Source organism: Solea solea, chromosome 4 (genome assembly GCF_958295425.1).
Source record: "Solea solea chromosome 4, fSolSol10.1, whole genome shotgun sequence".
Lineage (NCBI taxonomy): Eukaryota > Metazoa > Chordata > Actinopteri > Pleuronectiformes > Soleidae > Solea > Solea solea.
The window spans coordinates 15,759,615-15,782,139 of record NC_081137.1 but is presented as its reverse complement, the minus strand read 5'-3'; the positions used below and the strand labels follow the sequence as shown (position 1 = coordinate 15,782,139).

The 22,525-nt window shown below is 39.7% G+C and overlaps 1 protein-coding gene across 2 annotated transcripts; it reads left to right on the top strand.

Annotated features, from left to right (window-relative positions):
* The first annotated feature begins 59 nt into the window (after positions 1–59).
* On the top strand, positions 60–22,054 carry LOC131458840 (C2 domain-containing protein 2). Of its 2 annotated transcripts, none has more exons than XM_058628134.1 (13): positions 60–932; positions 2,359–2,454; positions 4,056–4,175; positions 7,167–7,262; positions 8,267–8,374; positions 11,037–11,145; positions 13,783–13,891; positions 14,022–14,086; positions 14,197–14,312; positions 14,416–14,584; positions 16,296–16,537; positions 17,439–17,706; positions 19,912–22,054. In XM_058628134.1, the coding sequence occupies exons 1-13, from the start codon at positions 651–653 to the stop codon at positions 20,130–20,132; spliced, it is 2,001 nt and encodes a 666-aa protein (XP_058484117.1). In that variant the 5' UTR covers positions 60–650; the 3' UTR covers positions 20,133–22,054. The 2 variants fall into 2 exon arrangements, with proteins under 2 accessions (XP_058484117.1, XP_058484116.1); XM_058628133.1 differs by having other exon boundaries at positions 4,053–4,175; positions 19,912–21,922.
* Positions 22,055–22,525: the final 471 nt, after the last annotated feature.

The following is a 22,525-nucleotide window of genomic DNA, read 5'->3' as shown; positions in this document are numbered from 1 at the left end:
TCTCACTAGGTAAAAACGTCGAGGTTTTTGTGACGGTCCGACAACAACAAATGCTCGCATTTGTTCGCGGTGCATTCTGGGAGTTACAGTTTGTGCCACATATCCGTTTCCACTTGGCAACTTCGCTCCAGTCAGACCGAGTCAAACGGCTTTGACAGACCTCACAACATTCAGGATGTTTCCGCGCTGCTCTTGTTCGGTATCTGGATGTCGGCTGGTGGGACTCGGCCGCTGAGTTTGGAAATGGCCGGGTCTTGGTAAACTTTTAGCGGCTTATTAGCTAATGAAGAATAGCTAGTTAAGCGAAGTGTGTCGAAGATTAGCTAAGTAAGCTAACCCGCATATTGAATGAGTATAGAACAGAGAGCTTCTCTGCTGGTTTATCTGAACCCGGAGACTACCTTAGCTACAACTGGCTATAGGTCTCTACACGCAGGTTGCGATGTTATTTGGTGTTTAGAAGCTGCAATGGAGAACTGCAACATGGATAACAACACGCACTATCTGTCCAGGGGAGTGAGACCAACGCTATTATCGGCTGTGGGAATTTGCCTACACTGACTTCACACTTTGCCAGACCAAATAAATACTATGAGGATTTCAGGACATTTCTCAAAGGAGGTGTGTTAAGCTGTCTACATTTGCAAAGAATGTCCGACTTGGAAAGTGCCAGTTCACATTTTGGTCTGGAGGATCCGCAGTGGCTATGCATGGTCACACTGTTTATCGCATCCCTGGTCACTCTGTTAGTGTATTTAATTCAATACATCCAGCAAAAACGTGAAAGAAATAGGCAGAGGACAGCCGAGGACAATGCGGCGAAGGAGGAAGCCGCCGCTCTGCTGAAATGGGCGCTGTCACTGAATAGCTGGAAAAGTCGCTGGAGAGGAGCTTGGTGCAGCGCTCTCAACGACGAATCGAGGAAGCGTGGGGTAAGTCTCATGACCGCCGATAACCCACTCCTCTCTGTGGCAGCAGGTGACTTATATAAAGAGTGCAAGCTGGTTTTATGATCATTCAAATGAGCTGCAGACCCATACAAGCCCATTTAACGCTGATGTTCCTTCAAATGTCACCATATGTTTGAGACATACACTGATTTGCATGTGTTCTCACAGAGCAGTGTATGTCAGAGCTGTTCGAGAAGGAGTTTGTTCTTAACAACTTGTAATAACATTTAAAACTTATTTTGAACGTTGTACAATGAATGGCTTGACAAGGTCACAAAACACGGATCTGCCATATTCAAATGAGTCACTCATTACTTGTTGTGCCTGATAGTTGTAAATGACAATGCTGTTTGATAGAGATAGACCAAGTGGCAGCCAGTAGTGATCATATCACCCATAAGAATTTGAACTCCTGCTTTGAAGTCTCAAGATTCTGAATATGGCCAGCACTACCATGTTGACATTTTACAAACAGAAGTTCACAGGCATCACCTGCAACTAGACTCCTATTGGACATACCAGCTGTCAGTCACACTGGTGTCCACTCATATTTGCAGGGAGTTTGTCCTTTATTTTTCTTTTTAAATAACAGCATAATTGACAAAGTTGAGAAAATGTGCTATTGAAGAAGACTCAAAACTCGTGAATGAGACCTTTCACTTTTCAGACAAATGTTTACTTGCATTACAACTCAAGTGGAAAATATGCCCTTTTTTCATAGATTTCCATTCAAACTGAGATTATTTTGCAATCAATTGAGTCACCCCCTGGTGGGTATTTATTATATCTTTTACTTCCAATTTGGCGTCAGGGTAGAAACTGGAAGTCCATGTCCATTCTTTAAAATATGGTTTATGAATATTTGCCCGTTTTTAACCAGTATTATTTAAATGAATCGGCCAGTTATTTTGTTTTCAGAATACCTGTTTCATGTCTATTTCAAATTAATATTTGAAATATACAAGTGCACTGCAGTGCAGACTAGGGAGACAGATATTAAGTATTGTTTATCTGTGTTTTTCTGTCATTTGTTATATTAAATTCATAAATTTTATCAGATGGCAATCAGGGGGAAAAAGTAAAATGTATCAGCCATCAGATGCCCTGAATTTTAACATCGACCACAGAAAAACCCCTATAGGTCAAGCCCTATAACTGATCTTCAGTAGTGGCAAATGTATGCTTTGACATCAACATTACTCTATATATTTGTTTTTGTTTAAATACACACCTGCAGAGTTACATTAGCATCTTCCCCAAACAATCCTGCACCATGTTCAGTTTTCTTTTCTGTTTTTCATAATAATGATTATTGCTCATTTATTGACTGGACCTTAAGGCCTTCTGTACTGACTGTTGTCTAAGGTGTTTCCTGTTGTTTTAATCTTTATGTCTTTTTCCTCGTCAGGGTGCTGTCTTGTTGACATTTGAAGACGATGATCTTGAAGAAACGGAGCTCACGGTCAGCCAAGTGTCAAGCGTTCAGAAGTCTTCCAGGAGCCAGGTAGATTTATTCACAAAGTCAATTTGTTATGAATGCAGCTGTAGGATTACTGCTTATCGGCTAAATGTGTTTTTGCCCTGTTTTGTTGCCACCTTTGGTCATCGATCCGTTTTGGTTTTATGAGAGTTATCTAGTTTAGCTGTGTGTAAGTTGTGTTCTCCTTCTCCTACAACCTCTTTCATAATAAACCATTTGTCTTCATGACAGATTTAGCATCCAAACAGATTATAGATGCAGGCACTTTATAGATTTCTAATTTCCTTGTTTATCTCGTGCATTGACATAGACTGCCCCTTAAATCAATCTCCCCTTCCCTAGTTCATCTGAGAAGGAGTTGCTCTGCAACCAGAGCTGCATATAGCCTGCATTTGACAAGCACAATTAATCAGGCCTTCAGATTGCATACTGATATTTACCCCTGATAAATAAAATGAATCTACTTGGCATTTATTTTCTGGGGTCCAGGTGTAAACCACTGCACATTGATTGCTTGCATGTTGCTTTTTTAATCAGTCATATTGATGATGTGTGATTGTGAATGTGTGTAAAGCAAACTGCCACCAGCAGCCTCCTTTTTTTTTTTTTTTTGAAAGGTCAGCTAGGGGCAAATTGTTTACTGTGTTGTTGGCATGGTGAGGCTTTGTTAAGCTCCCAGTGTGAACTCAGCACTTTTCTTTGTGATTGTCATGATATACAGCAAAATACCAGGTGTTCTGTTGATGAATGTGGGGAGGTTAATGAACAGATGCTTATTTTCACCCTCTCTCAGTCTTTGTGTGTGTATGTACATGTACTTGTTACCGCTTTAGGACCTTTTGTGGTATAAGCACTGACCTTGTCAGGCCCACTAGTCTTCATGGAGACCAAAAACCTGGTTCTAATGAGGCAGAACGGAGTCAGTGCAGTGTCCAAAGATGAATAGCTGCACAAGTGTGTGTATGTGTGTTCGCCCTTTAAGAAGCTTATATATCTGTGGAGCTCAGCACTAAGGAGGAGCAGACAGACAGGAACGCACCCGTACCTATGTTTGTCTCGGTTTCCCCTTTCAATGATTTAAACCAAACTGGACAAAACACCTCTACCCCAAAACTACAGAACAGAAAAAACACTATTAAGACTTAGCTATTAGGTTTGTTAAATATCAAAAATGAGGACATATATATGTATGTATGTGTATTTATGTCGCCTGAGTCTGACTTTCTCTGAAACTGAATTGGTTATTATTATTGATTTGTTATAGTTGATACAGAGTCTCATTAGACTCTGTTGATACATTTGGCAACTAGTATAGATTGTCTCTTCCATTTCATTGTAAATCTTTAAGGCCTATAGGTTGTAGGCAGCAAATCCAAACACCCGCAGACTCTGAAAAAACTGCCCTCACTGTTGTGTGTTTATTGTGTAAGGATCTACACACATTTACAGGTCCCATCACACATGTGTGGACACACGGAACACTGCAAATTCTTTCCACATCTTATTTGACCTGTTTTCATTAGTCATGGTCTAACTGTGTTGTATGTGAATGTTGCCCCTGTGTTAGCTCTTACATTCTTGGTAGATTTACATTACACTAATGTCCTCCTTTGTCTTCCCAGCAGGCCTCTTGCTTCACCGTGGTCGGGGAGAAACTTGAGTTTGCCCTCAGAGCAACATTTTCCGCCATGGCTACAGCCAATCCATATAAATACACCGTCTCTATAGCCCCACTGGAGCTGCAGGTAAATGTTTTATATAGTTGGTCTTATAGTATGTGCTAAGATTGTTAATATTGAGAAAGAAACCATGAGTCATATGTTCTTGTGAAATACCTCTTTAGCTATGAAGTGTCAGAGGAACAAATTGTGTCCTTTGGCAGTCATTTCAGTTTAGTTTAATGGGAGATTTTATTAAAAAATGATGTGTTGGCCCTTTGTTGGCAGCAGCATTAGATTAGATAGTTGGGGGATCTTTCTGTCTTTGAAAAAACCTCCAAATGATTTGCCAAAGGACAGAAAGATTAATTGACATCTCTTGGCCCATTTTCAGTAAGGCTCACCATGCCTACATTCATACTAGTCCATTTTCATGCACATATATACACAAATCCTTCTGCAGCTACACCTGCTGTTCACACTACCCTGGTGTTTAAGAACCCCAGAAACAGAAGTTTGAAAAAGTTTGGGAAACTGCATTTAAGTCTGGACTGCAGTAAAGGTCGGTAACTGTCGTTTATAAAAGGTGTCCGACACAGTTACCTACTTTCAATTCCTGCCACAACTCGTAGTACTACTAGGTTGTAAAAACCTGTATGAAACCCATACAGAGTAGACTCTACAGTATACTAGTTAAAATCCTAAACACGAAGACATTAAGAAAAATTAAATATGGACCATTGTTTCCTGGTGATCATTACTGTATAGAATCAAAATCCTTAGACACCTAAGCATTTCTTGGGGTGGAAGAGACACATATGCCAAATCTATTCAATGCAAGTTTTGATTGCACAACATAACTTTTCTGGTCTTCCTTTCACTTTCACTTTGTGGCCTTCTTTTCTAAAGAAAAGTTATTACAGTAAATAACTGCAGTGGGAGAATTGGCTTTCACTTTAAACTGACTGGCATGTACATGTTCTTTGTATCTGAATGGTTACATGATATACTATTTCAGATGTGTTAATATGGATGCAGATTACTTCTGTGGAGGTTAAACACTCACCTGAACATGTATTGTTTTTATTTGGAAGTGCTGTTTTTCTCCGGAAAATGTAGTATTGACTTGGATGTAGCCTTTGACGGCATGGACATCTGTCAGAGGTTCTTATGGGATTGGTGTTACTCTGAATCTATGTCACAAACTTCATTCTTACCTGGAAATGGCCTCAAGCCTAAAATATTGAAGCATTCATCCACAGTCTTTCCTAACGGGTGATGTGTTTGCACGTTTTATGTAGTTCATTAGACTGGGCTTTGTCTCCCTCTTAGCATCAGTGTTAAATGTATGGTTACTAGCAGCTATATAAGCTACCCCAATTGTATTAAGGCTATATTTACACCAATAAGGTGCTTGTCACAACTCTTGAGCTCATTGTGGCATAAATACAAGCAGAGTGAGAGGCTACAACGTGTAAATCAGGATTAGAGTTGGGGCGTTTTTGTTTTGGTTGTGGGTCAGTTTTTGCAGGAACATAATGGAAGCCTTATGTCCTTTTTTTCCCCCCTCTCTCTCCCATTGTTACAGTTTTATTCTGGAAAAATCAGACAGCCTTTTTCAAATGTCTCCTTCCATCTACTGAACCACTTGTTGGGTTTCTACACTGGTCAGAGCCAGAATTCTCTTGGCACGTTATGTTGTAAATGTGACAGACGACCAAGTACACTGACTGTATATGCTGTGCTTTAACCCTGAACACATTACTGCAACACAGGTCTGTTGCTTGTGATGTAAGACACAGTCTTTAACATGCAAATGCCCTATTTACATCTGTATGACTATACAACATATAACTGCCTTTTAGACATTTGGATGCTGCTGTTTATTAAATAAAGACACCTTCATAATTATTTTAAATATTATTATGCTAAGATGTTTGCAACAAGGTCCTTTGGTGTGGAATTACCAATATGCCATATATTTAGGGGCTAAATAAATGGTAGGAAAGCTAATAGAAAAGCTAAAGGAAATTGCAAGTCTGTGTAGAACAGTTGCATCCACCCAAACCATAGAGGCAACCACTTTTTATTTATTCTAATGCTAATTCCTATTGATCACTGTTTCCATTTCCTACTTACCACCACAGTTTCCAAATTTAAAGGAAAAAGGAAAAAGCTCTGTGGTCATTGAGTGGAAACCAGTTTCATTCTTCGAGGACATAGTCGAGCCTTTAAGTGAGGAACCTAGTCAATAGGCTTCCAGTTAAATTATTAACTGATCCAGGTTTTCATTAGTCCTAAGTGTTATTGCTATCTAGCCTATGTTCAGCATCACATCGGCAGCTGTTGTGTCTTCTACTGGAATCCAGGCATGCCGGGGCAGGATGGCTCGGGCTGTTTATACTCTTTCATGATTCTTTCAGATGAGTTAGGTGTACATGTACATCCTGCTGACCTGATATGTTTGTTGGCTGATTGTGTGATGTTAAGAGTTGCAGCGTTATGTGATCTTTTTTACAGTTACTATACAGCGTTTGTATACTAAACGTGATTAACTACACAAACAAATAAAAGGTGCTTTATGTAGATTCCTGCAATCATTAACATGTCAAATTGATAGGTCACTTATTGTGAAAGTGTAATTTTATGAGGTACTGACGCATTCAACACTGCCTGAGCATGTTCTGAAAACATTGCTGCCAGCAGGTACACAAGGCAAAACAGATTTTAGATACTAAAAATGGTGAACCAATTGATATCTATTCTAGCTAAAGTCAAGAAATTTGACCACCAGATGGTCTAGTAGTTGATATTCATTTAGGAATATGATTGCCTCTTTTATCTAGCCATTAGACGGCCCCTTTTTCCAACAGGAAACTGAATTTTCAAACTCAGTTTCTTGAGTAAAAGAACTCTGTTACCACAAGTATTTAGATTCCATATTCCCATCCAAGTTTTTTTTTAAACACATTATGATATTTACCATGATAGGCTGTTAAAGTGAAAGTAATGAGTTGTATAACGGATCACTGTGGCATGATGAGGTTGCATGATTTTTGTGTGTGTGTGTTTTCTCAGATTCAGATGCAACAGGCTGAAGATAAGATCAAGCTGAGCTGGGGAGTGTCTCACCTGGAGACTGGGGACCTGCAGGTGACGCCCAGAATGACCGAGGTAATTTTATAGGCAGAAGACAATGAGGCGAACCTATTGCTGTCTGCTGACGCATCAAATAATGATATTCAAACCGTAAGGGCCCTGTAGACATGAGAATTAGTTTCATAGACCCATGTGTTTTCATACACATGGGTATATATACATATTTACATATATATATACACACACATATATTTACATATATACATATCTGGATTTCTTATTTTTTTGCATGTTTGTCACACACACATCAAACAAATTTAAATATTAGACAAAGACAACCCAAGTTAACACAAAATGAAATGCAGTTTTTAAGTGATGATTTTATTTATTATGGGGAAAAAAAACTATCCAAACCTACATGGCCCCATGTGAAAATGTGTAGGTTTAGATTTTTTTCCCTCCCTTAATAATAAAAACCTTCATTTAAAAAATGCATTTTGTTTAAATTTGTTTGATGATCTGAAACATTTAAGTGTGATAAACATGCTAAAAAATAAGAAATCAGGAAGGGGGCAAACACTTTTTCACACCACTGTGTATATATAAAACAGTTACGTCATAGCTCCGTGTCTTCTTCTGTAGCAACATTAGTCGTGTTTTAAGAAAAAGGTCATATCAAGAGTTCTGTTTCTGTGTGGATAAGGCCTAACATACAAATGTTGCATTTCACTAAAACCAAAAGAAAATGACTGTAATAAACTGAATGTGTGTTTCATGAAATTCTGTCTTCATAGGAATTAATATTTGTTAGTTGTCATGTTCAAAGCTCATAAATATTGAGTCGGGAGGAAAGAGTCAGTGTTTTGATTAATATGAACAGCAGTCACTGTCGTGTCACTCAGCTGGTGAAGTGAGGTGGATATTGTGTGTGTGTATGTATGTATGTGTGTGTGTGTGTGTGTATATATATATATATATATATATATATATATATATATATATATATATATATTTATTTATATATATATATATATATATATTTAAATAAATCTGTATATATCATCCTCTCCGTCTGTCAGGACACATCCAGTGTAGCAGCCATAGAGGAGCAGCTCAGGCAGCTGCTCTGTGCGACACGCCCCTCTGTGTTGCTGAGCTGCAGGCCTGCTCAGGCTTCAGAGATCAAGGTGAGTGGAGGAGTCGTGCCTGATGCATGACGTCTTCAGAGCCGCCGCACAAAAATGCAATGCAGATGTGTGTTTGTGTGCACGTCTTTCTAGTGTTGTCAGGACAATTTTGTCACTCCGTAAAACTTTAAAGGGGCCTCTTCAGGGTTAAGGCATGGTTTTCTGGGGGGGTCAGGATTAGAATTGTGTGTCCATAGGTCCAGTTCAGGAAGCAGACTTAAATCTTTACATCCTCACAAGGGAACAGTCTGAACTGCAGTGGTGGTTCTTCTGAAGGGTTACTGCTGCAAGATGGTCAAACCTGCAAAGCTCCCATCGCCTCAGAAACACTCATAAATTCAGCAAATAAATCTCAGTGACTACCATGTGCCAAACCCCTGCCTCACAGTCTTTAGATCCAAATCACATAGACCGCTCTTTTTTTTCTTTTCTTTTCTTTTTTTCTGTTGTGCACTTTGCACAGTTATCACGTGATTGTCATATGTTTCTGATTTAATCATCACATTCAAAATTTGTAGTAAGTGCTCTTGGAGCAACGGAATGCATAATGTGTAACACATTTTATGCATAAAAAGATCCTTTACTGTTTCGGAGAATATCAGGCAAAGATCGTCACTCTGACCAAATTCTTTTCCCTTGAATAGTTCATCTGATTGTGTTTAATTTTGTTTGTTAGATGTCAAAAATGATGATGTTTATTTATGTCACCTGAGTCTGACTTTCTCTGAAACTGAATTGCCAAATTGTCTATTTGAATCCTGGGAATGTGTGATTAGATTGATGTCAATTACCCATTATGTAACTGTTACGTCACAGATAATCAAATCAAATTGAATGCATTATTTTCCAAGGTCCCCACACGAAAATCTTTCTTCAGCAGAAGTTCTACCACATTCGCAGAACTTAAAACTTTTAGAATTTTTTCAAGAATTAGTTTTATTTGCACACATAGAAATTATGGATAGTGAATTTTGACCTTGGTGGCGGTGCTCATCGTAGATACATGCAGAGCTAGCCTTGTCCTTGTTAAGTAATAATTGTACCTAACTCCTTTTGTAGTTTAAAGGGTGACGTAATTTAATTTATTTATTTCATTATTTATTTCAAGATCAAAAATGTCTGCATCCATTAAATTGAAAGCAAATCAATGACAAGAGTTCAGATCAGCAGTGGGATAATGAGATAACCTAGATTAATTTTTATTTTTCCTCACATGTTTTCATTTAATCCTGATAATCTCAGTCACTATGAGTGATGTCTGTCCGTTGGGAGGTCAATGAACATCTGAAGGGGAAAAAGCTGAGCGAGGGCAGTAAATGAAACCGAGATATACCGTAGAAGATACGTTATTTGAAAGATAAGCAGACAGTGAATGACTCAACACAAATAATTATTTAAGTAAAGGGTTTGTTTACAAAAGCTTTTCTTCCTCAACTGCCTGTTCCTTTTATGCAACGTCTCCTCCTCCCCCACCTTGCCAAAGGTGGCAGTGTTAACACCGTTGATGAAAGGATTTTTACGAAAAAGGACAAAAGAGTGATTAACAGGAACAGCATTGAAGTTTAATCTACAACAATGTTCCCTACCTTCCATCAATCATTGTATTATCGGACTCTTGAAAGTTCAAAAGTTTCACCTCCTCTCCAAAACAAACTCAACCAGTGATTAAACACTGAATAGAACCTTTTCACATTAAAAACCGGTTTCTCCAACTCTGTTGGACCAACACAAATGGAAGTAATGTCAACATTTGTTCAGCTTGTTTCTTTGAAAATATTGGATCCAGATGCCTGGTGACTAAAATCCTTTCACTTGGTAGAATATGCATATCAAATTAAGAGAAACCAAGATTATACAAATGATACTGTGCTCACAGCTAGAGTCAATTTTCACTGCTTCTGGCAGACAACCACAACAATGACGCATATGCAAAAGGAATATGACGTCACTGTCACTGGACACATAGGGGGAAATTCTAATGTGCTGCTGCATTTGTGAGTCATACCTGCCGTGCCAGTCTCTTTATCAGCCTTTCATATGGGTTGTACTTCCTGAAAGTGTTCATTTAGTCTCACTTAATAACAATAATAATAATACATTTTATTTGTAACGCACTTTATATTCTAAAAAAGAATCTGAAAGCGCTACAGAAGCAATCAAAAAGGAGTTAAAAAAAAAACCAACAGCAATCAAGAAAACAAGAAACCGTAGTTAAAAACAATCATAGATTAAAGGATTTTATAAAAAGGTAGGTTTTTAGACCCTTTTTAAAACTGTCAGTTGTCTGTGGGGCCCTCAGATGTTCTGGGAGAGTGTTCCACAGTCGAGGAGCAAAAGGCTTGGTCTCCAAGTGTGCGGGGTTTAGTCCCGGGGGAGAGAAGGCTGTAACTGTTGGTGGAGCGTAGGGAGCGTGCTGAGGTGTACTAAATCACAACCAAGATAGCGAATGCTCTTTAACATTCTGGATTAATGCAGAAGTAAAGCACACATATCCGTCTTCACTCCTTTGAACCTTGACCAATTTAAACAAAATGCTTGAAATGCTTTTTTCTCATTTCATTTTTCATCTACATGTTTTAATTTGGGAATACTCCGATTTCACAGAGGAGCTGCTATCGATCAAGCTGTTCCAGTGATTAATTTGCTGTTGTTTCTTCAATAGGAAATCCAAAACCAATTTGTCTCGCCCCCAAAACCACCCCGTGCCCACGACTGGAAGCTGCTAGTGAAAAACATCCGGGTGACGCTCAATCAGGAGGAGGATGCTGCAGGTTGGAAATTTCTCTCTCTCTGCTTCTTAATTTTTTCTGTGTAGCTGTGTCTGTCATATGAGCTCAATGATGAGATTTGTTGAAATCCTTTGCACGGCCAGATAATAGTCAGAAAATACACTACTAATACTACTAATGTTATCAGAAAAAACTGCGTAAGTAGACCATGAATTAATAATATTTGGTCATGTTTATTGCAGTATTGCAAGGGCTACAGACATTTGTTCTTTTTTTTTTTTTGTCCCATTTATTGAAGGCTAGCAGGACATGAAGAGGCTTTCAACAGATATAATAGAAAAGGCTTTAGAAACCAATCACGGAATAGCTAATAAATAATAAAATAAAATCCCCATCGGTCTAGTTCCATTCCGTCTTTTTTGTGCTTTTTTGTTTTGCATGTGAAAGAAAAAATTATTTTTTTAAAATTGAGGAAGGTGAAATAGTTGATAAAAGGTACTAAGTGCGATAGAAAAAAGATTCTGTGAGTAAAGGACGACATTTTGACTTGCAATAACAGATGAGAGGTATAAACAATGCATGACCATGTTACTCTTCAAACTCTTTATGTCATTAGTTGTGCCTTTTTTCCGTTTTATGTGGTGCGTTGCTTTGCGCCACCTGCTGCTTATCTCATTGAACTAGCACCCAATATTCACCAAACAACAGCAGCGAGGTAAAATTCTGAAAATATACAGATACATTTTATTGGACACTAAGCTATTGTCGCCACACTTGGTGTAGCGTTGCACACCAATACTGAAGTTTGGTTCTCCGAGTAGAAACAGACAAAGCACCATTCTGTTGTCGGCTATGAAAGCAGAGGCTTTAAACACCACTGTGTGTGTAATGATAAAGGCTCAAACTGCAACAGCTTTGTTTTTGTCTTTCCTGTGTTGAGTCGCTGCTCAGTCACTGTGAGTCAGCTGTTGTCTTTCTGCTCATCACTGCGCTGCAGAAACATAATACGGCCTTTGACACCTAACTCTCTGTCGTCCTTCCTTCTTTAAACTCATCTTTACTTGTGACAATTCCTGTTTTATTCTTTAAGATGGTTGCTGATATTGTGTTCATTAGAACCATGGTTTCCAACCTGGGGGTTGCCAGAGGTCACATGGAGAGGTTGTGAGGTTATTAAAATGATATTTGAGCATATTCAATTTAGAAAAACACACACTCTATTGGATAATCAGAATTCGTTGTCCCCCAAATTAAAACCCATTTTTTGGTCCACCTTTAAATTTATTATGCTATTTATTACCATGTGGCCTCTGAACCTCTGTGATCATTACTGCATAAGCAAGTGTCATCAGGGCAGTTCGGAACTATACCTGATACCTTACAACAAAATATCATGTCTGACAAGTGTAAAAGTACCAAAGACTCCTACCAAAGTTACCTTGCTGTATGTTTTTGCATATAAACGTTTATAATGATTCACTTAACAAGGGGGGCTTCAAGGATGCTTGGGAAACCACTGCATTAGAAGGTTGTGCTTGTGGCTAAAATATTGCAGACTGTCACAAGGTCGTGTCGCTTCACGCTGTACAACAGCAAAAAAAAAAATCTGGCCATTTCTTTCATGGTTATCTCCTGCCTCGACTACTGCAGAGCCCTTATAGCAGGCCTCCCTTCATGTACAGTAAAATCACTGCACATGCTCAAGACCGCAGCTGCCCAGTTGGTCATTAACCAACCCAAAAGTCAAATGTCACTCCGCTGCTCGTAGAATAAAATTCAAGTCACTGACCCTTTACCTACAGAATGACTTCTGGGTCTTCACACACATACTTGAACTCTATTATTCATTCGTAGGCTCTCTCTCTCTCTCTCTCTCTCTCTCTCTCTCTCTCTCTCTCTCTCTCTCTCTCTCTCTCTCTCTCTCTCTCTCTCTCTCTCTCTCTCTCTCTCGCTCGCTCGCTCGCTCGACCACTGCTTTCCTCCGATGAACATCATTTCACTCTCCGCTCCTTGCCCTTCTCATTTCTGGTTCTCCACTGGTGGGCCCTAATGCTATCAGAGCAGAGAAGTCTCTCTACCTTCAAGAAACTCCTGAAGACTTGTTTCACTCGAGAACACATTCTCTCTCTGAAATCTCTTAACTAACCCCTAACTTGTCTTGAGCACTCAATATCCCTGCAATTTGAACTTGACTAGTGCTTATTATTTCTTACCCCCTCATGGTCTCTCATTGGGCTGTAACTGTCAGGAATGTAGTTTTAATGAATGTTTTCTATTACCTTTTGTCCTTTTACAACGTAGCCTTAATATCTTGACCCCCTGTAAGTCGCTTTGGATAAAAGCGTCTACCACACGTCTAAATGTAAATGTAATAAAGTTAATTTTAAGATGGGCTTTATTGGCCTTTGCCCACATTTGTGTGTAAGGAAAACCTTTCAGCCAGTACTTGTGAGTCTCCTCTAATGTATGCATAATTCATCATTTATACAGTCTAGGTGGAATTCCCCTCTGTCCATTTAAGTAAACGTAGCACAATTTAATGATGCAGCAGCAGGTTTCATTTGATCAGCTGTCGGAAGGTTTAAAAATGACTACAGTAGAAAAGCGGCGTCTACACTTGGACCACACACGCGAAGTTTCCCGTGATGCTCACTGAGATGTTTTTGGCTGTGTTTATAGGCAGCATGAATCCTCTTTGTGTGCTGCAGTTAGATGACCCTCCACAGAAGTTTAACACGTCTGCTTTAAAGAACACAACCAATCCTGCCTGGGACCAGCCGTTTATCTTGTAAGTTTAACCACAAGAGTCCTGAAAAACCTCCGCCGTCTCTGGAATGGTGTTTGTCCAGTGTTGATCTTACAGTCCATGACTAATGAGTGGTTTTCTAAATTCATTTTTACTCTCTCTTTCTCGACAGTGAATTGAATGGACGATCAAAGGAGCTCAGTATTCAGCTGATGAATGATGGACAACCTCTAGAGAGTAAGGCAAAACCCATGATGTTACTGCTTCCTTTTGTATATGTCTTATTAGCTTTACCTGCCACATGCTTTGGCTCTTTAAAGCTAAACCAAGTGCGTCCTCTTTGTCAGAATCCTTATTAGGTCAGACGTCGGTGCCTTTAGATCTGGTGAGAAAACAGCCCAAAGGACAGCATACATTTGCACTCACGACCAAAGACACAGTGACTGGATCACTTACTACTGACGTAAGACCTTTAAATGTCAATAGATCTAGTTAAACTTTTGTTTGACTGAGGTTTTCATTGACACAGTGTCAGAATATTAACCGTGTGTGTTTGGATTCCTCAGTTTACCTACTTGGAGCCTAGCGAGGTGAGGTCCTGGCACCCTCCAACTCCAGCCTCCAATAAGAAGGTGGAGATGGATCGTACAGTCATGCCCTGTGGCACCGTGGTCACCACCATCACCGCAGTGAAGAGCAAGCCAGGTCGACCATTCCCACTTGGATTCAATATAGGTACTGCACTGCTATACTGTGACACTGCACGGCACCAACCAGAGTGGTAAAGCCTTAGGTATTATCATCCAGTGTGCGAAAAGCATGACATACTGTGATACGGACACTTAAACACAAAGAGCAACACAGTCATTTCTCATTTATGTAAATGATACTCTTTACATTGAAAACTACATTGTTTGCGATTAAAATAATAATAATATGTGCATTAAGAGAGAAAGTGAGGGGCAAAAAGATGTGCCTGTGTGCTTTAGGTTTGGCCCTAAAAAGAAAGAGTTGTCAGAACCTGCCCCCCCTCTCTTTCTCTCTCTTCTCTTTCTCTTTCCCTCTTTCTCTTTCTCTCTCTCTCTCTCTTTCTCTTTCTCTTTCCCTCTTTCTCTTTCTCTCCCTCTCTCTTTCTCTTTCTCTCTTTCTCTCCCTCTCTCTCTCTCTGACTTGCAGCGGTATTTCTGCCCGGCCACGATGCATTCACTGATGCTTGTAAAATCCCCTCGCACACATACACGTTGCCCTGTCTCTAATATTGGAAGGGACAATCTGGCTTTCTCAAAATATTGGTGGACATGTCCCAACTGTCCACACACAAACCTACGCTCCTTGGTTTTTAGTAATATTTTAACGATCTCCACAGTTGTACATTTTGATTACCTTCATGGGAGCCCCACTCCTTTTTATGGGAGCTCAGCTCCCATTGGCTCCCATGTAATTCAATCACAGTCTATAACACTTTATGAACCGGTTTCAAAAAACATACTAGTGTTTCACTTCTAAGAGTCCATAGATTTTTTTTGTCCAGCAAGGCATTTATTGTGAAAGAGTCCTGGTATAGTATATAGTATATTACAGAGGCATATTTCAAAGTATATTATTGTTGGCAAACCCTGCTCACATATGATTATTTTACTTTTGTTTTCAATTACAAACCAAAGCAGCAGCTCTGTAGCAGACACACAGAAAACACACCTCCTGTGTGACTAACAGAGATATGCAAGATGCAGCTGATCTGCGTCATGCATCCAGTGTGACCCAGGCCTTTTGTCACAGAAGATACTGTAGAGTTCTTTTACCAAAGCAATGCTAAACACTTCAACCTCACTGTTACCAAATCTTTTCTCACAAGTCGCATCATGTGAGCCTATAAGTAAATAAAGCTTTGATTCCCAGAAGATATCTTCACATGTATATCCCTGGAAAAAAAAAAATATATATATATATATATATATATATATATATATTTATTTATATATATACACACATATATACACATACACATACACATACATACACATACAGGTGGTGAAGAGAAGAAGTGTCAGTGACCCTTAAAACCTCAAACATCTTATTACAGTTATATAATGTAATTTACTGCATTTAAATGTGCTGTTCTCGAACAACACAACAACATTTTAGATGTCGGTAGCTCTTTTAAAATGGTAAACATTTGACACAAGAAGCACTGTTAACAATAACAATTACCTCAATGTTTGTTAAATATCATTTAGCTGCACAGACATGCTGACTCACTGTCATGTTATGTGTTATTGAGACGACTGAATATAACAGAGCTCACTGATGTCATCAGTAAGAACTTTCCTTTTCCTAGAATAAAAAATGCACGTCGTCATATGTTGGCAATTTATGAGTTATAATAAATGTTGATTCCCATTATACTCCTGCTGCAGTTGATTAAAATGATCTTCTCTTTCCTCAGATCCTGCCCAGAAACCTGTGGTCAACAACCCTAAGCTGTCGGAGCGGCGTGTGTCGGAGCAGGCGTCTTTGTCGGGGGCCCCGGTCAGCAAGGCTTTGTCCTCTTCTGACACGGAGCTGCTGATGCTCAACGGCACAGACCCGGTGGCCGAGGCCGCCATCAGGCAACTCCACCACTCTGCCAAGCAGAAGCTCAAGTCCCCAGTGAAGAAGAGCACCATCATTATCTCAGGCATCGCTAAAGTAAGAAGGAGCTGTATTAGACCTCAACAACTCTTTACTGTTCAGAAATGATTATTTTATGCTATTATTTTGTTATTTTGTGTATGTTATAGAAGTAGAGGAGTGCTCTTCTCCACAAATGGCAATTAAAGTTGTTGTGTTCCCTCACCAAAGAGAGGAAAGCGATAGATTCTAGTTGAAACGAGGTTGCCTTGTCCAGTCAAATCTGTTTTGGTGTACTCACAACAGTAGTACAGACAAAAAGAGAGAGTCTTGTTCTTGTGATCTGGTTAATATAATTAAAAACATGTTCCTGAAGATAAAAGCACACATCCCTCAGACATTATTTCATGTGGCAGTTGCATGTCCAGATTGCTTATTTTCCAGTAAATACCGAGTGTCACGGCCAGAAAAGGGAAGGCTTGCATTTGTTGCTGACATTCATTTCACGTGTTCATGATTTAAAGCTCTCCCCCCCCCTTCCCATGGAAAACTGGAGGCAGAGACCAAAATAGGAAGCAATTTTATTCGTATAGAACATTTCATGCACTGAGGAAATCCAAAATGATTCACAGTGAAACAATTGAGACAGTTCTAAAACTGAGAGGAGATAACACAACAGGGGAAAAAATATAAAGCCATAAAAGGATATGGCAAGATAAAAAAGAACAAAAGCACAACTACAAAATATCATATATATATGTGTGTGTGTGTATGTATATATATATATATATATGTATATGTATGTATGTATGTGTGTGTGTATGTATATGTGTATATATATATATATATATATATATATATACACACAGTATATGAGATATAGAAGCAGACTGTGGTTTTAAAGCTTGAGTGGCAGAAGAACTAAAAGGCTGTTTCCCCTGTAGTTGGTAACAGATTTTAAATGTGAATATTCCTCCAGACGCCCCTGTCACAGGACGATGAACTCGCTCTGATGGCTGGCTACGCTGCGGCGATGGATGCCTCGATGTCGGAGGACAGCTCCACTCAGGAGGCGACCGCAGCGATTGCGTCGGGGTCCAGTAGCCCTCCTGAGATGTCGGAGCCACAGGAGGGCCCCAGTGGAATCGGCCGGCCCCCAGAAGACTGGGAGAGCCAGACGGGAGAGGAAATGGACAATTCGTCACTGTCCATGTGTGTGTCTGAAGTGAGCTGCAAGAAGAGTAGAGGTGAGAGGATGCAGAGGGGGAACAACATATGATGTGGATAGAGTGTTGTTTTATACAGTAAATTTTAATTAATTTCAATTTAATTAACATTTTAAATGTGAGAATATCTTTTCTGTTAACAAGTGTCGTGATAATTATGTGTCAAAATAATATACTTTGCCATATCCCCGGCTCCACTTAAATTCCACAGAAAACATATTGTTCGGTCTGTGATGCAGTCTGCTCTTTGTGTCTTCCCTCTTTTCCTCCTGCTCATTACAACCTGTCCTTTCTGAACTCTCATCACCATCTTAGAGGAAAGCAGTGCAAATCTCACATTATGTCCAGATGAGTAAGTTACTTCATGAGTTACTCGCAGTATCTGTGGTACTGTAGTACACGTGCACTGTAGTTTCTGTTCTAGAGAAGTAGAGTAGATGACATGGTTAGTTGTGCAATATCCAATTCATTTTGTAGTTTGCTGCTATCAGCTGTGTCATATTTTGGCTAACTTCCTGTCCGTTGCTGCTGTTAGCTTCCCCCCTCGCTCCTCTCTGCGTCGCCACATGAACTCTTCTGGTAAAAGGCAGGCATTTAGTCACCAACAGACAGCCTAAACGTCACAAGCAGAGACGATAGCCTCCTTGTGGAGTTCTGGCTCCGGTGAATCAGATGTGACGCAGTGAAACTGTCCTCTCAGGCTCCATCCATCACTACTGTCTTCATTTAAAAACATACATAAATTCCGCTCCAGATAGGTCTGGTGTTGTGAAGCCAGTGGTGTCCGAACTGGCAGAAACGGACACCCTTGAAAGCAGTGACGTACCCACACTTGCTTCCTGATTATTGGCCAGTTTGTGCTCTTAATTTTGCGCATTGTTATTTCTCATTAGTAGCCCTTTGTCAAACTGAGCAAACTATTTGAGAGAAGAGAATCAGCATGATGTAATGTTTACGTGACATGAAACCCTCATCTGGACGTAGATCATTTTTCAAATGAAGACGCAGCAGTATGGATGTGGCCTCGGTGCTCATTCTCCTGGGTTAGGTTTTTCCTGTATTTTGAGGGTGAAGCTTTGTAACAAGGGCAGTAGGTTTTAAGTGTTGCTTTTGCTTACACCCCAGCTTTAAACACAAATTTACAAGTGCATGTTTAAGTATCCAAAGTCTGACCAAGGAAGGATGAATGAGTAACATTTTTTTTTTATCCTGATTCCTGAAGGCATAATGAGTAGGAACATCTTTAGTAAATTCATTAAAACTTGACACAAATATTCACTTGGTCTTGAGGATGACTGAAGACCACGACGCAGATTGGGCCATAAAAGCTGAAATCATAAGCCGATGACAAAGAAAACCTTTGTCCAAAGACATTGTGGCAGGCGTGATGAGAATCTGTTGGCTGCTAAAGCAGCCACTGCAACTTCAGATCCTTCCAAGGAATCCTGAATAGGCCCAGAGGCTTTCTTTAGTCAGTGCAAACACATGTAGTCATGTTTGTATTCCAGCATTACAACTGGTGTTAGTCCTAAAACAAACAGTCCTTGAGCACGCAGCGGAAACGAAAGATTATAACATATGACTGCGATTGTCAGCTTTGAAAATAACTACTGCCTGCTTCACTCACTTCCCTTAAAATGAATTGTGTGGCATGTTACATGGACATTACACTGCCAAAGATATAGTTAGTCCATGTTCACCGGTGTGTCCGTCTGCCTTGGCTCCAGACCCAGAAAAAAGTGCTCATTTCAGGCAGTCACACTGCATTGCATGCTGCTGCACTTGTCAGCTGAGACACGGCATTCGTCTCACTGTCGTAACCACAGACTGGACATAGTCTTCTGGTTTGTAACGTAAAGCCCAGGAAGTGAGACAGAAGTAGCAGTCGGCCACCAGGGGACGACTCTGCTGATTGCACAAAGCACTCTATTGAAGTGGAAGTGTATGGGGAAAATGAGCCCAATTCTCACATGATACTGTGCTCAATCACTAGTTCTAGGTCTTCATCAATAGAACATGATGTCGATTTTGCTAAGAGGATAGACAGTGAGTACAGTTTAATAGGTGCCTGGTTGGTCTTTGGTCGCAAGAACTAACCCACATCATCTGGTCAAATCAAGAATCTCGGGGCTCGGGTTTGTTTTGCAACCAGAAGACTACATCCATTTTATATACAGCCTATGGCCTTAAATAAAAGTGTCCTGTCCTCTGCTTCTCTGCTAACAGGTAGCTTCCTAAGGAAGAGCGCCAAGCTCTTCTTCCGGCGGCGTCACCAGCGCAAGGACCCAGGGATGAGCCAGTCCCACAACGACCTGGTTTACTTGGAGTCTCCAGCTGCAGTGGATCGCGCCAGCCGCACAGCCACGCTTAGCCGCATGCTCAGCCGCAGGAGTAGGAATAAGAGTAAAGCCAACGGCTCCACCTCTGTTGGGGAGCCACATGCGTGACCTCCACCCTCGTCTCACCTCAGTCCTTCTCACAACAACCACTATCACTGCAAAACTTCCTGGTTAACAAAGCCCTGCTAATGCCCAACCTGCATACCAGGACTGCTGCAATGTGAATGGGAGAGTTGTGCAGGTGAAAAAAGTGCTTCCTATAAGAAGCAGCCATTCCACCAAAAGTGAGTGTGTGCATGTGTGGATGAATGTATCCTCTCCTGGCTTGATGGCATTGCAGAGGATATTATTCAGCATGTTTTTTTTATGTGATTTTATGCAACATTTTGAAATCTTAAAGTGCTTTTATGGCCTTGTTATGGACAGAAGGGGCTGGTGTAGACTGTCGCTCTTTACCTCAATGAGGGTAAAGGTTAAGCTCTCCCTGCTGTAAACCGCAAAGTTTCCTACGGTGAACCAACAGGACCAAAGATGAAGAGCAGAGTGGTTATTTGTATGATTTGCAGTTTTACAAGCGTTTTATTTAAAGTGCAATGACGGGAGCTACTCGTGTGCTAGAGACTCTTCTTTACGTCCGAGTCATGTTAAAAGCATTCACAAAATTCACTCTGGGACTTGTGCTCGTGGGAGAAAGTGATATGACTACTTATTGACACTAAGACTATGAAATAAGTATTTTAAATCAAGCATCCATTTTATTTTAGTTTTTTTTCAATTAACTTAAAATCATTTTTTATTCTTAATTGATAATGCATGGCTATATGCAATGTGCATATAAAAAAAAAAGCTTTGCTACAAATTGTGTCCAGACAAAGACAAGGCCGATGTTTTAACAAAGCTGGTTAGGATTGGCTGAGTGCAGAGGTCATGTTATTGTGCATCACCAGCTACTGAAACAACAGTAACACTGTGGCGAACATGAACTTCACACGTAAATGAGCATTTAATGTTTACTCCTGTCTGCTGTGTTTTGAAATGATATGCAACTTCCTTCTTCGTCTTCCTAAAAGATTCTTCCTGTACACTACAATGATCAGCAGGGTTGAAAATGTGTCAAAAGGGAACAGAATTTACTTGTAATTTAAAAAACCAGTGATTTTACACGTGGCCAGACTCTGGCATGTTACTCACTAATAAACTCATTCTATGCCCATTTCAATCCTGCATTTTTATCAGAATGAAACCCTATCTTTCTTTAAATAAGTGTTTTTATGTAGCTTTGATCTCATAAGAAAGTGTGAACATGTTTGAGAGCAACCAAATTGTTTTTGGTTGCTTTTTTTTAATCCAGCTAATGATTGTATTATTTTTATTTTCTCCGTTCATCCTGTTCTACTGTTTCCTCTGTAATTTAAAATGTGCTGAGATAATGGATGCAGCAGCACAGTGACAGACAGAATCAACAGATTGCCTTACACAGATACTCTGAAGATGTTCTAATGGACGGCTGGTTATCAGAGACCTGAGGGAACCTTCAGGAGTTATTGGAATAGCGTCATGTCGCCATGTTCCTGCACCATCAGCAATGTCTATTGTCAAAAAGCCTATGCACATATCTGTTAACTTTTTATGAGTAAGCACCTGGAGAAAAAAAACTCTTCCTGTCCATGACTGTTTATCTCCTGCAGATGAGGTGTGGATTGTCATTGTGTCTCCTTCACCTGCTCCCGTCTGTTAATGATTCAGTCTGAAGTGGTTCATTTTAGTCGCAGTCAGCTTCTGAGCTCCCTCATAAAGCTTGGTGCCAGCAAAAATGGCTCCAGTTGTACATCCAGTGAATCCAGTGAATATAGTCAGGCTGTCTGTGATTAATAAACTGCTTCCTGATGTTTTCTGTACTCGCATCTGTTTTTGTGCACCGAAACTCAACTCTTGCTGCAGGATGTTTCTCAGCTCCCTTTTAGGGATTGCATATGACATTTTTTGTTTTATCACTTTCAGCAATAAAAGAATTGACAGAATAACTGAGATTTTGGTGCCACTGTCATTATGTAACTGACTGTAAGTCTTTACATGTTGTTTTACGTCTGTCATATTACCATGGAGGGATAGCAATAGTTCATTTAATGGTAATAGATACAGTTCAGATGGAGCTATTACACTTGTTACATCACTACATTTAAATGGCAATTAAAGATTTTGTTTCATAATAACAAAAAGACTAATGATACTTTCAAATTCACACAGCAGCAATTTAAGTCATAAAATCATCCGAATCTGTCAGAAATTGAGACTGTTTTTTTTTTCAATTTAAAGATTAAATTGAGAATAATTGCCATTTAAACTGAAATTAGCATTTAATCAATATCAAGTAAGGCTGTAAAGGTGTTAAGTGTTAAAGCACTTTGAAGCTGCGTTGGAAGGCATTTGACATACAATAAACTCAATAAAAAAAAGAAGGAAATTAACTCTATTTATTACACTTCATAAATGTATTTGTA

Coding starts and splice junctions, on each gene's coding strand:
- LOC131458840 (XM_058628133.1), top strand. CDS start 651: ATGTCCGACTTGGAAAGTGCCAGTTCACATTTTGGTCTGGAGGATCCG. Junction 8,375..11,036: donor CTCAGGCTTCAGAGATCAAG/GTGAGTGGAGGA, acceptor TTTCTTCAATAG/GAAATCCAAAACCAATTTGT. Junction 13,892..14,021: donor TGGGACCAGCCGTTTATCTT/GTAAGTTTAACC, acceptor CTTTCTCGACAG/TGAATTGAATGGACGATCAA.